Source organism: Tupaia chinensis, unplaced genomic scaffold (genome assembly GCF_000334495.1).
Source record: "Tupaia chinensis unplaced genomic scaffold, TupChi_1.0 Scaffold148884_1, whole genome shotgun sequence".
Classification (NCBI taxonomy): Eukaryota; Metazoa; Chordata; class Mammalia; order Scandentia; family Tupaiidae; genus Tupaia; species Tupaia belangeri.
In genome coordinates this window covers 1,897,267-1,911,827 of record NW_006208732.1, presented here as the reverse complement: position 1 = coordinate 1,911,827, position 14,561 = coordinate 1,897,267, and the positions used below count along the sequence as shown (strand labels likewise).

At 35.0% G+C, this 14,561-nt stretch overlaps 1 protein-coding gene across 1 annotated transcript in view; it reads right to left on the bottom strand.

The window, feature by feature from the left end:
* Nucleotides 1-739: 739 nt before the first annotated feature.
* GUF1 (GTP binding elongation factor GUF1) overlaps nucleotides 740-14,561 on the bottom strand; it is a gene marked incomplete in the record, with an annotated part of 42,065 nt that continues 28,243 nt past the window's right edge. Inside the window, 7 exon segments of the mRNA XM_027769201.1 lie at nucleotides 740-2,327; nucleotides 3,882-3,918; nucleotides 5,501-5,620; nucleotides 6,210-6,311; nucleotides 10,943-11,076; nucleotides 12,836-12,979; nucleotides 14,107-14,239. Coding sequence (XP_027625002.1) covers nucleotides 2,190-2,327; nucleotides 3,882-3,918; nucleotides 5,501-5,620; nucleotides 6,210-6,311; nucleotides 10,943-11,076; nucleotides 12,836-12,979; nucleotides 14,107-14,239 — 808 coding nt within the window.

Sequence of the window (14,561 nt, the reverse complement as noted above, 5' to 3'; positions counted from 1 at the left end):
TAATTCCAGACGATATTTTAATAGCCTTATAAGTGATTTTTAAATGGGAGTGAATCAGTAGGATCTTCCACTCACACTTTAGTTAGTAGGAATTATTTATTGCAAACTACCCATTTGGTATCGCAGTGAAAAGCTAAAGGTATCCCTTTGGTTCAGTTTACCAGTTGTTTCTGTGTGTTTGATGTTAGAAGACTAGCTCAGGTCCATGATTAGTTTATGTCAGGCTCCTCAGCAACTGCTCTGGCCACTTGAACTCAGGACCAAAGCTGCTGTTAAAGAACCAAGAAACCTACTATAGCCATTTCTCAAGAGAGAATAAAGCATGTTAGTTAAGAGATGCCATTTGAATAAATTAATTGAAATTAAAAAAATGTATGAATTTAGGAACCAACAAGTGACATGGTGGTTAAGATGCTGGACAGTCCCACATGGCCAACCATGGTTCAAGTCCCAGACCTGATGGCTTGCTTTCTCACTTTCCCCCCGTCTCTCTCTAATCAAATTAAAATAAATAAATAAAATGAAATATTTTAAATGTATTAATTTCAAATAAAATTAAGTGCCTATTATGTAAAAAAAAAAATGTCATTTGAAGAAAGAAATGACTGAGTCCTACCTGTGACCTGGGGCAGTAAATCAGTCTAGATTTGCCTCTGCAGCCTAGATTTCCCTCTACATGAGGGAAGCTTATACTATCGACCAGTACAGTGGCAGACACATTTACGGTACCACTGTTGAAACATCTCACCGTTTGCTAAAATCTCAGTAATTGAAGGTCTCTGGCAGAACACACTTAGGAAGCCCATAACTCCAAATCACTAAAATCATGTGACTTGACAAAGTGGTCATGGGAGAGACACTAAAATTGTGCTAAAAAATTGGTAAGTGCTTTTTTGTATCATTAATACAAGTAAAACTGTTTCCTAGAGTCACAGGTTAAGAGGATAAAATTTGTCCAAATAAAACAAACAAATATTAAATACCAACACACAATGTGCCAGGTACCAAGTTGTAGCTTTCCCTTGGTAGTAACGGTAGCATTTTTCTAGTTCCAAATATCCTACCATTTTTCAAAAGTACTATTGTCATGGTGTAGCAAATTTCATCTCTATTCTGTCAGCTAGAAGGGAGAGAGAGGGTATGAGCTGAGTAATCACATGACTAGGACTAAATCTCAACCTACTTAACCTTTCCACATAATTTTGAGTAAATCCCCACTGTCTCTTAATAACCTTAGTATAAAATTAATTGTTGATAGTCTTTCTTAGTGGATGTTTTCCTCATTCAGTTGATATTCAAGGTAGAAAACAAAAAAAAAATCTGAATTATCTTCTTATATTGTAATATAATCTGTACTCTGGTTTGTTCATTGACTTAGTAAAAGAAAAGTTAAGAGCTCTCAAGTTACAGAGTCATTTACTGGCTGTATGATCTAAAGTAAGTTACTTAACTAAAGTTTAGTTTCCCTAATTATGTTTAGACAATAATTATTAAGCTACCATTAATAACAGCTTCTGCTATACCATGTATCTGCCATTTTACACAAATGCATTTTGAATGTCAGAAATAACAGTTTCTGCTCTTAACTTACATGTACCATTCAGTTTCAAGTTCACGTCTGATAAAACACATTTATCAAAAACAAGAGATTTGTGAATAGTATGTTATTTGCATGTGTACTGTTCAATTAATAAGTAATTCATATGGAATGGAAAAACTGATCCAGCTAACAAGTTTGACACAAAACTTAGTAGATGGAATCGGAAATATAAGGCCTTTCAGTGTTGTAAGGAAAAAAATATATGATGAAAACAAAACAGTTGTAGAATTTGCTGAGTGCTTACCATGTGTCATGCATTCTTCTGAATATTTAATAACCCTCATTTAATCTTCACAACAACTACAGAGGTTGTAGTATAATCCCAATTTTATTGAAATGCAGAGCGTAATTTGGCCAATACCAACTTACTAGTGAATGAGTGGAGCAAAAATTTGATAGTAGGCAATGTGGTTTCAGAAGCCAAGCTGTTGTCCACCTACTACTTTCTTTCAAAGAAAAGCCTGTTGGTTATTAAAACTCTGAAAGTAACTATCAAGTCTAAAAATTTTTATTGTTGTCAGCATATAAATTACTATGAAAAAAAATTACAGTTGTTAATTTATGAAAATTCTTTATGTTTCCCCACCAATTATCTATCAGATTGTGTTTTCAGAACTTTTATAAAAGCATCTTTCGGAACTTCAATGTTGCCGATTTTCCTCAGTTTTCTTTTCCCTTCTGCTTGTCTCTTCAAAAGTTTCATTTTTCGGGTAATATCACCACCATACTGAAAAATATTTTTTAAAAATGGAATATCCAAATGACTCCAAAGGAAAATATTGATATAATTACATAGAAACACCAATACAATAATAACAGCCTTACTGGGTTATTATTCATGAACCAGACACCTGCAAAGTTACCCCTGGAATTTCTTTCCAGGTAGATTCTAATTTTATCACCTTCTAAGGAACAATTAGAGGGTTTAATTTTTGGGTTTTTTTTGAGATGAAGATCCTCAAAGAAACCCAGTATTATAATACGTATGTACAGGAAGGATAATCAGTCTCAGTTCCTTACTTTTTAAATTATTTTATTTAGCTTTATTTATCATTATTATTTGTTTTAATTTGACCAGATAAAGACAGATAGAGACACTGTGAAAGTTAGAAAGCAAGCTGCCAGGTCTAAGACTTGAACCACAGTCAGCCATGCAGGAGTCCAGCATCTTTAACCACCACACCACCCACTGGCTCCGTATCAGTGTCAATTCTAATTTAAGGCTTGAAAGTTTCTATTATATACCTATAGTCTAATATGGAAACTCTTAATCATAGAAATATACTAGAAACTAAACTATGCATTTAGAAAAAGAATTTATCATTCATTTCACACAGTTAATGAGTTAAGAATGATTTCTTAATTGTTAAGACAGCAAACTTTGGCAAGGCAATGTAGGATGGGTAGATTTCAATGTCCATACTTTTTCTCCTCTAAGATACAGCCATTGTTGGACCAGTAAGTGGTGTAGTGGTTATATCGCTGACTTCCACATGACCAATTGCAGTTTGAGTTCCAGACCTGATGACTTGAAAATCATGCTTGATGCATGTGCACGTGTATGTTTCCAAGATCCCAGGAGGAGAATGGAAGAGAAGGGATTGCGACCTGGCCATACCCCCTGGGGGTGACATCTCACTTTCCTTCTCACTGTGTCTGTCTTTGTGGCAAGTGCATGTGCAGGAGACATAGCCATGGTCTTCAAAATCTTTCACAACAAAACATTACAAGTCATAGAAATAACTGATTTTTAAAAAAGCCCTTCCTTAGTACTGTAATACTAAAATGAAAAAATACTTAAGAATATGATCAAGATGAACAAATTATAATGGTCAAGCTGAAATTTTTCTATTTACTACTTGAAGATTGGGAGATGAAATAAAGGATGAATAAAAACGAACAATGGAAACCAATATATGTATACCCCCCTTTGATTTTTAAGCCCATATCGAGATCTAGGATGAGTATCCCTTATCTGAAATGTTTGGAACCAGAATTGTTCAGGATTATCTTTTGGATTTTGGAATATTTGCATATATATGAGATCTACCTTGGGTAATGGTACTTAACACCAAACATGAAATTCATTTATGTTTCATTACACCTTATGTACAATTTATAGTGTTTTTGTATTACCCATTTTAACTGCAACATAGGATTGGGTCTGGGGTTTTCCACAGGTGGCATATCAACACTCTGCTTTAGGTTTTTGACCATTTCAGATTATCAAATTTAGGGATGCTCATCCTATATAACAAAATTAATATAGCTAGATACGTACACATTTTGCCAAAACGTTTTTCCTGTAGGCTTTCACACTGTGAAAGGAGAAATTCTGATTAAGTTCATAATTTCATTACACTATTTAAAGGTACTTTATTTTAAAAAACAATCTCTTGTATTAAATGAGTTTAATGATAGTGCCATTACCTTTGTAAACTTGCCATAAGCAAATAATTAGACAGTTCGTATGCAACTGTATTTTCATGTACATGGCACAGAGCAAATAAATTCACCATGATTATCTATATATGTTAAGAAAAAAAAGTCAAGGGTAGACTCACTTAGATAAAATTTGACCATGATATAAGCTTGATTAAAAAGGGTTTTTTGGAAGGTTATTTCTGACTTAACTTAAAAATACTGTTCCCCCAGGGACCCGCAGCTAGCATAATGGCTATGTTGCTGGACTCCCATGTAGTTGACCGCAGTTCAAGTCCTGGACCGGGCGGCTTAAACTCACGCTGGGCGTGTGTGCGTGCGTGCCCAAGATCTTAAGAGGAGAATGGAGAAGGGACTGTGGCATTTTCATCAGCCCCCCCACCCCCGGGGGGGTGATTTCTCGCTTTTTGTTTCTCTGTCTCTTTCTGGTGAGTGCCCGTGCCCTATAGCAAAATACCCCCCCCCCCAATAAAAAAATACTGTTCCCACTAACACTGCCATCAAATTGAAAATGGTTAACCAATTCCACCAAAGGTGGGTAGAGCAGCTAGGAAGATAAAATACTATTAGATTAGACTTCAATAAAAACCCATCTCAAGATAAATTTACTATACCCATTCTAGCAGTTATGAACTAATTTACTTTTGTAGTGTTTCTGGAAAAATTTAAGATCACTGTTATTTTGAATAGTTCAACACTGTTACATATTCTGAGCTTTCCAATGCTGCCTGGTTATCAATTCCACTGTGCCTAATGCTCTATTCATGAAAAACTAAATAATGAACTAAAGCAAAATAATGTTAAGAAGTCATCGCAAATTATAAAATTTATATCAAGTCTGTATAAAAAAGTTGATTGTCTTTTACCACTATTAATTTTTTAAGTTTGGGTTAAGCTAGAATTTAATAGTAATTTTCAATTTTCTATAACTGAGGAGGTGTTTCTGATTTCCAAGAAGTCTTATTAAACATTAAAGAAAGGAAATGGGACATGCTATAAGATACTTCCTGCATTTTCTGTTATGAGTACAGCAGCTTTTCCAGTGTTCCAGTTTACATATTATAGTTCATGAAAAGACTAGTTTCCTACAGAATTGAGCCTGTTTTTAGAAGACAAAATCTTTTAGTTTCAGTATCTGTTAGCTAAAATCTACCTGAAAGATAAGACCATGAAGAAATTCCCCATACAAATTCAATATAGTCATACTGTAAATAAATGGAAATAAAAGCAATTCCTCAAACCTATGTACATTATAGTAATTAACAATAACATTATCTAGTGGTGTTACATAATTCAAAGTTAGTCATCATTACTTAAAATCGTGGAATTGAGAGCACTAGCAAACCTTCTACAAGTAAAAATAAAGCCTTAGGTTAATATTAAGTTTTCAATATTCTTTAGTTTTTCACGCATATTATTTCTAAAACCAGCCCAGAATAAAAATGAATTTCAACTTACGTTTCTCTTGCTATGATTTTACTTCCAATAGCAGCTTGAACTGCTATCTCAAACAGCTGCCTAGGAAGAGAATCCTTTAGACGTTCACATATAGCTTTGCCAACAGAGTGTGCTTTGTCTCTGAGATGAGAAAAATACATTTTTATATTAGCTTTTTTAGTTACATCACAGTATATAGAGTCTACCTTACTTAATAGATAGCTTTCTATCTCATGAAATATCACTGTATAGTAGATCATTTTTGTGGCTTCAAATGTATGTATTTAATAATATACAAGTATATAGAAAAATAAAGAACATATGTTAACAATAAGTTATAAATATGTGGATGCTTCACAATTTATTTTAACCAATCTGCCACTTCTTAAACATCGTAAGAAGAAACATCTTTTGTTGCAATTTTTTGTAAATATAGAAAAATTGTCCTCTATCCTAAATCTATTGTTGTTAAAGATTAAAAAACATTTGCTTCAATATACAGGGTAAGATAAACATATCTTCCATTATTTTTCTTAGCTATTATAATACTTACTTCTTTTATATTTTTAGCCATGTGGAAAATAAAAGAAAAACTAGTGCAGTAAAATTTACTTTAGTTACATTTAGAAGTTCTAAAATGTAGCTGCTGAAAGTTGAACAACCAATAACTAAAGAAAAAATGATCAAAAGTGATTATTCACATTCCAAGATTAATTTCTATTCAACTTACTTGTGTACAACAGTGACTAGCTCCTCTACAATATTTCCATTCAGTAGAATATCCATTTTTACAAGTTCTGCTGTCTGGTAGCCTGCATCTTCGTAATCAAAACTTAACAAGGGAAAAAAATTCCAAGTTATAAACATTACAATTCACAAATTATCTTTTCCTTTCTTTACCAAGTATCTTTTTTCTACCCGCTCTCCCCCAAAAGATACAACTATCCATCAAAATACCACATGGTAGGGGGCTGAAGAACAGCACAACAGAAACACGGTACTTTTGTGAGGCTCATCCATATTGGAAAGTTCCCAGTTCACATTCAGAGACCTTCCTGAACACATTGGGGATGGGAATGCCTGTGACCTAGGACTCCCTGAGGCTGGAATGGATCAGGAAAAGAAGATCCTGTTCAGGGTGCTATCTCTGTCTCTTTCTCTCACTCATGAAGAAATTTTTAAAAAGTGAACTGGGACCAGCAGATGTGTAGTGGTTATGTCTCTGGACTTCCATGCAGGATCACAGTTTGAGCCCCAGACCCAGCAGCTTAAAACACCAGGTGCATCTGTTTGCATGTCCAAGATCACAAGAGGAGAATGGAGGGGAAGGGACTGTGGTTTGGCTATCCACCAGGGGGGTGATTTCCCACTTTCTGTCTCTATCTCTGTCTGTCTGGTGAGTGCACACACCCTATAAACAAAAATCTCTCTCTTAAAAAAAGAAAGTGAACATTTAAAAATCTATTTGGTGTACTGGTTAAGGCTCTACACTCCCACGTGGCTAGTCACACTCTGAGTCTCAGATCCAACAGCCTGAAACTCAGGTCAGGTGTGTGTGCGTATGTGCCCAAAATCCTGAGAGGAGAATGGAGGAGGAGGGTTTGCGGCATGGTCATCCCCCTGGGGAGTGACTTATTGCTTTCTGTTTTTCCAGCAAGCGCACATGTCCTACAGCAAAAAAATCCTTAAAAAAAAAATTTTTTTTTAAATATAATTTAGTTACACCATAATATATATATATATATATATTCAACCTCGTAACAGTTTTCATGTTACTAAATATTAATCTATGATGTATACATTAATATAAATACAGATATAAGATCAATAATATATATTAAAAATAAATGATAAAAACAAATAGATCTAAATATTCACAGCAATAAACTTCCTCATCTTTGTACTTTTAAGAAATGGGAAAAGCAAGGGGGCATGTTCAGGGAGAAAAGGAAAAGAAGCTAGACATCAGACTAGGAAGACAGATCACCAAGGACAATGTCCTAGACTCCCCCAGGTTCCCAGTAGCTGGTGGGCTGAGTCATCTCGGATTCCTGAGTTGGGATTGTGTTGCGTTTTTCTGTTACGCAATGGCACTGGTAACTAGCCATCAATAAAGGAGACTTCTTGGGTTTTCTCTATGGCTCTTCAAAGTTTGAACCTTCACAGGCCTTTTGTGAAGATTAAGAGTGAATACTTGTGGATATGCTTAGCGCAGTGCCTGGTATATAAGTGTTTAGAACAGATGCTTGCCCAGCACATAATAGCACCTACTTTTAGCTGTTACTATTAACAGCATGACCAAGCTTACAATGCTGATCCAAACGTTTAAATTGAAGTTTAACAAAATTTTTCAGTTATGTTTGTAAGTTTTTCTGGTCACAGACAAGAACAGGTATACTCTGTCTTAAGTTTGGAACAGCTAGCTGGTGGCTGGAGTTGCAAATATGTTTACTTTCTAAAGGTTTTCAACAAAAAGCTAGTAACATAATAATATGCTTTAATACCTAACATGCTAAAATTCTTCAGCAAACATCACTTATTAAACATTTACTATATGAAATATACCATGTTAAGTACTATGCAAAGTACAGAGAAAGAATGAGACATAGTCCCTAACATTATTTACAATTCCACATTTTGTATATTCAATGTACAAAAGTTTTAGAATTTCTTAGCTCATTTTTTCAAAAGGAACCATTATACAAATGTCTGTCTTTTTAAGTCAGCCTAGTGGAAATCGAATGTCTATTCAAAATACAGACATTCTAGTGTTCCCTTACAATTGAGGAAACACATTTGGAATTCCAAAAGTTATTTGCATTAAGGGATGAGGGAAAACAGCTATATGGATAGACAACATTATAGCCCTCATATATTGGTAAGAGAAATCTGACCTTGTTGCAGTAGATTTTTGCTATTTACTATAAAATAAAATTTTGAGGGCTGGAGGATGGCACGGTGGTTAAAGGCACTAGACTTCTGCATGGTTCGAGTCCCGGACCTGGTGGCTTGCTTCCTTCCCCACTTTCTCTCTCTTTCTGTGTCTCACTCAGGTCAAATTAAAAGAAAATAATAATAATAAATGACGTTAAATATTTTTTAAAAAATTAGTTTTGATCTCAAACCATGGGAGGGTCATAGCTTAACGGAAGACCATGAACTATGAAGAATTTCCATTAAGTATGGACTTAATTGCATATGAAAACTTCCATCTTAGACATAAGAATTATCTTAATTGGGGAAACCGAAAAACATTATTTTAACATGCTTCAAGATAAACCATTCTCTGCCAGCTAACTTGAAGTGTATGTAAGTTTCCAAGGTAAAATATTTTTAAGACCACTTAACTCCGGATGTGATACGCAAATGCAAACTGCAATTGACAAACTTGTTAAAAATGCCCACAAAACAAAGCATAGTATCATTTTACAGTAACTGCTTAACATGCCACCTTGGTACACGCTACATTAAAATTTGTCATCACTTCTTTGCTCAAGGTTTTGTCTAAAAAAAACAGAAGAAAAAAACTGGTGACAAAGCAGGAAGAATAATTTTTTAATACAAACAACTATATAAAGATGATTCGTTGTAAGGAAAGTTACTATTGAGTTGCCCAGAAAAGTCATGTGTTTTTCTATGCAAAAATGCATCATGACTCTTCAGATGACCCAATATATATCCTAAATCTCTTCACTAAATTCATTTTTTGGGGAGTTTTCCTTTGATTGTTAATTTGAATATGCATGCATTATATATTTTGCAGTTGTGAATGTTCAATTTCTTCCCCTTTACTTCCACAGAATGTTTCTTTTTTTTTGAGGGTTTTTTGCTATAGGGTGCATGCACTCACCAGAGAGAGAGACAGAGAGACAAAAAGCGAGAAATCACCCCCAGGAAGGATGGCCACGCCGCAATCCCTTCTCCTCCGTTCTCCTCTCGGGATCTTGGGCACGCAAGCACACGCACCCGGCCTGAATTTAAGCCACTGGGTCCAGGATGCGAACCGCAGTTGGCTATGTGGGAGTCCAGCGACATAGCCATTACGCTAACTGCTGGTCCCCACAATATGTTTCATAGTTCCTTTATGTTCTAGTGCATACTTCCCTGTGATACATGATTTCAGGAGTGCATTGAGGAAGACTGACCTCAACAAAAAAGCTTCCTTCAATGTTACACACTTGAGTTCCTCATTTGTTATTTAATATTAATTTTCCTTTCTTCTGGCTGTTTTCCATGTACTCATATGGGATACACAGTGGTTTTCAATACATGGACCACTTATTCCGGGGAAGAGTAGGTTATCAAAGTGTTCATAAATGCAGGGCAAACCTAGCACATATTTTTATAGACTAAATATGTACTTCTGTTTTTAAATGTAATAGATTGTTCTGTGATCACGAAGTGTACAAATATATTTTAAAAGTGCCAATAAGGTCAAAGCAGCTTTTTGAAATTATGTATAATTCTTGGGACCAGCAGTTAGTGTAATGGCTATGTCACTGGACTCCCACGTAGTCGACCACGGTTTGAGTCCTGGACCTGGTGGCTTAAACTCACACCAGGCGAGTGTGCCTGCATGCCCAAGAGTCTGAGAGGAGAATGGAGGAGAAAGGATTGTGGCGTGGCCATCCCCCCTGGGGGGTGATTTCTCACTTTCTGTCTCTCTGTCTCTGTTTGTCTGATAAGCGCACATGCCCTATAGCAAAAACCTCCAAAAAAATGTTTAATTCTTAATAGTCAAAAGAAATACAACTCTCTTAATGAACAGGGCACTACAATTTTTTTAAAAGAGGAGTAATGGTTTGATGTTGAATTAAAGCAACTTTTTCTCCTGTAAACAAATTAGTATAGATGCTCCTAGACTTACAACAGGGTACATTCTGATAAACCCATTTCAAGATGAAAGTTCCTGAGCTGAAAATGCTTTCAATATATCTAACCTACTGACTCACAGCTTGGCTTAGCCTACCTTAAATGCACTCACTTGGGTGCCTACATTTGGCCAAATCATCTAACACAAAGCCAATTTATATTTAGAATGAACTACTACATGAATATTAGGTTGTCAGAAAAGTCATGATGCATTTTTGCATTAAAAAAAAAAGGAAAATATGGCATGACTTTTCCAACCCAGTATCTCATGTAGTACTCATACTAAATACTGTACTAGAAGTGAAATTGTATGAGTACTCAAAGTATGTTTCTATCAAATGTGCATTGATCTGACGCCACTGTGAAGTCAAAAAATTGTATGTTGAACCAACAGAAAGTCAGGGACCATCTGTACCCGTCATACCCATACAGCTGTCCTAGGCCCTTTTAATCTTATGGTAAGATTCTCAGTTATTTTCAAGAAAGCAGAAATCTCCAATGAGTGACATGTTAGTGAAATACTAGAAATATTCTTACTAGTCAGTATTTTTTAAAAGTCCAGGCACCTGAAGTTCCCATTAATTTTTTTACCTAGCATATCCAGACGACAGGGATTTCAAAGAGTCGTAAAAATCTACCACAATTTCATTCAAAGGGAAGAGATACTTAAGCATAACTCTGTTTTGATCAATAAACATCATATTCTTCTGAACTGCTCTTCGGGCCTAAGACGGGAAGAAAAAATGTTTAGCAATAACCTACTCAAATACTGACTAAAATTAATATAGAACTATATTGAAATTCAAGAACTCAATTTACATCTGGCAAAGGTAAATTACCAGGTTAAAAATCTTGAGCAAAATGATCAAGTAAAAATCTAAGCAAAATTTATATTATAGAAAATCATTTTGTATTTCAGTTTTATTATGTTTTTTATCAAAGCTCTTAAAACTTTGTATCTAGAGAACCAGCAGTAAGCGTAATGGCTATGTCGCTGGACTCTCACATAGTCGACCACGGTTCACATCCTGGACCTGGTGGCTTAAAACTCATGCCGGGCGCGTGTGCGTGCGTGCCCAAGATCCCGAGAGGAGAACGGAGAAGGGAGTGCGACGTGGCCATCCCCCCTGGGGGGTGATTTCTCGCTTTCTGTCTCTCTGTCTCTCTGTCTGCCTGGCAAGTGCACAAGCCCTATAGTGAAAAAACCTCTCAAAAAAAAAAAAACTTCATATCTAACAATTTTATCTTTTTAAATGGCACGGTATTTGTAGTATTTCAGTTAGCAATCAAGTGTAACTACAAATAAAGTCTAAGTCCTAATTTCTCGTTTTACCAATAAATAAGTCAGTTCCAGGAAAGTAAGTGACTAGCCAGAGTTACAAATTTAGTTTATGCTGACAGAATTAAAACTTTTTTAACCATTAACAAACTAACGTAACAATAATATGTGTAAGAATATTTGAAATACATTTTTTAAAGAATATGATTATATCACATTTGTAGATTAAGTGATCTATTATAATGTGCCAAGAACTGAACCAAAATAAGAAAGACCTTCTAACCTAGGGTCCTTGAAATATTACCTTTAAAGCTATATTAAATTTTTAAAAATTATTTTATTTAACTTTATTTATTTATTTAAATTTGATCAGAGAGGAATGGAGTGAGAAGGGGGTGTGGAGAATTTTTTTAAGAATTATTTATTTATTTATTTAAATTTGACCAGAGGACAGAGTGAGAGGGGTGTAGGGGAGTGAGAATTTTCTTTTTAAGAGTTATTTTATTATTTATTTTAATTTGACCAGAGAGCGACAGAGACAGGGCTAGAGGGAGTAAGAAAGCAAGCTGCCAGGTCTGGGACTCAAACCTCAGTCGGCCATGTGGGAGTCCAGTGCCCCTAGCCGGCCCCAAACTATGTTGAATTTCAAGAATTCCAAAAGGCTAAAAGGAATTACACTTCTAACTACTTCAGGATAAATTTCTTTCCTTTTAGCTAAAAATATCGAGTCAGTAAATTAACGAGGATGATTAAGTATACTGATAATCTTTTAAAAATTATTATTTCAAATCAAATCATTTAGGCAGAGCCATAGTGTGCATGCTGCCAGACCACATGGGAGGCCCAGGTTCAAATCCTAGTCTAACCTAAAGCTCAGGTGTGGTGGTGACTCAGGGAGGAGGCAGTAGGATCATGAGCTCAAGGCTGGCCTGAGCAACACAGCTAGACCCTACCTAAGAAGGAGCTGGGCGTGGCGATACACACCTGTGTCCCTGTAGGGAGGAAAACACTATCTTTACCAAAAAAAAAAAAAAATCCTAACCAATAAACTCAAAATCAAAATAAGCATACAAACAGATATATATGAAAATCTGTTTTAAATTAAGCATGCTGAGAAGAAAGAAAAATTTTAAAACCTGACTGGAAACCACTGTTTCAGAGAACTGAAACTTACTTTTGTATTAAATTGTACTTTACATGTATACCTGGCAAAGGGTCATTATTTTTCCGGTATATTCATCTGGTGTAATAATAGTGCCCAAAACAACTGGCTCCAAATATTCTGTTACTTTTGATTTATCAGGGAATTGTGCAGGATTGATGATTGTAATTTCTTTTTCTCGAAATTCCTAAAAATTAGAGAAATCAACATTAGTTGAAAAAATGAAAACATGAACATGATAATTACCATGCACCTTAAGTTTGTTTTGCATTTATGGATAGAGAAGTTACCAAATTTGTTGGGATTAATAAAAGAAGATTTTCTGAAGTTTAGGTTATCATCACTTTTTTGTCTTTTAGCTATGATCAGGTATAGATTATCTTTATATGCTTTAAAAAACCCTCCAGTGGTAATCATTTATTAAATAACAATAAACAATGTATTAGGTGGTCAAAAAAGCCATTTTTCTATGCATTTTTGCATAGAAAACACATAAATACATCAGGATTTTCTGACAACCCAATATTTTAGTTGCATTTACTAAACACATTTCATGAACCATTTAGGAAAAGTACTGCATGGGCCCAGCAGGTGGCATAGTGGTTAAGGCACTGGACTCCCACAAGGTCAGCAGCAGTTCAAGTCCTGGACACAGAGGATGGAAAATCACACTGGGCATGTGTGCATGCGTGACCAAATCCCAGAAGAAGACTGCAGCATGGCTATCCCCACAGAGTGATTTCTTACTTTCCTGCTCATTGTCTCTGTATCTCTATGCACCTTATGGCAAAAACCTTAAACAAAAAAAACAACAAAAAATAGAAAAAGTATTTCATAAGAATACATTACGCTAATAGTTTGGGGAAGTATTTATCAATCTCTAAGAAAATATTTGTGAGAAGTGAACAGATAGGTACAATATTAACTCTATCAGTAACCTGAGATCCAAAATTTCTGCCAGTCACAGGAAAAAATGCTTCACTTTTTATGAATAAATTACTTATGACCAAATTTGTATTTGTCATCCAAGGGCTGGATTTAGAATAGTATATTCATTACTGTTAGTAACTGACTAGTTTTAATAATATAGAGATCACTGCAGGTCAGGAAAAATTCTGTATAATTTAGCTTTCACAAACATTCTCCATCATTAGACATGTAATTTATTTTTATTACCATTAATCAATCGGTAAATATTTAATCAATTTTAAATAGCTAGTTTACCAGTATACTAAAGTTTCTCTTCCATTCTGCATACAAATATTTAAGTTTTCCTTTTTATACTGTGCAAAATAGTACACAACACCACAGTACCTTGATCAGCTTTTCTGATGAAAGAACAGCTTTATATGGAACAGTAGGGGTTGTCAAAATAACGGAAGCATTATATTCTTGTTCTAGTCGCTGGTTGAAAACTTCCATGTGTAAAAGTCCAAGAAATCCCAACCTAGGGGAAGGGGAACAGCCAAATTCCAAAATGTTTATGTCCCATCAGCTCTATTTTTTTTTGATGAACATATATTACTTTGTAGGGGAGGGCTGGGGCCAAGAGTAATTCAAGCAATTTACATCCTAATTAAGTGTAGTGTAATTTTCATTAAATAAGATCAAAATCTTCTATTAGAAATCTATATTAAGTGTCTAAAAACTCACCAACAATATGACCATCCAGGTGAAATAGGTTTCACAGTGTGAATATTTAGTTCATTTTACACTACCATGAACTAAGGGCAATACGCCACTGAAATTTCATTTCCCTAGCAAAATGT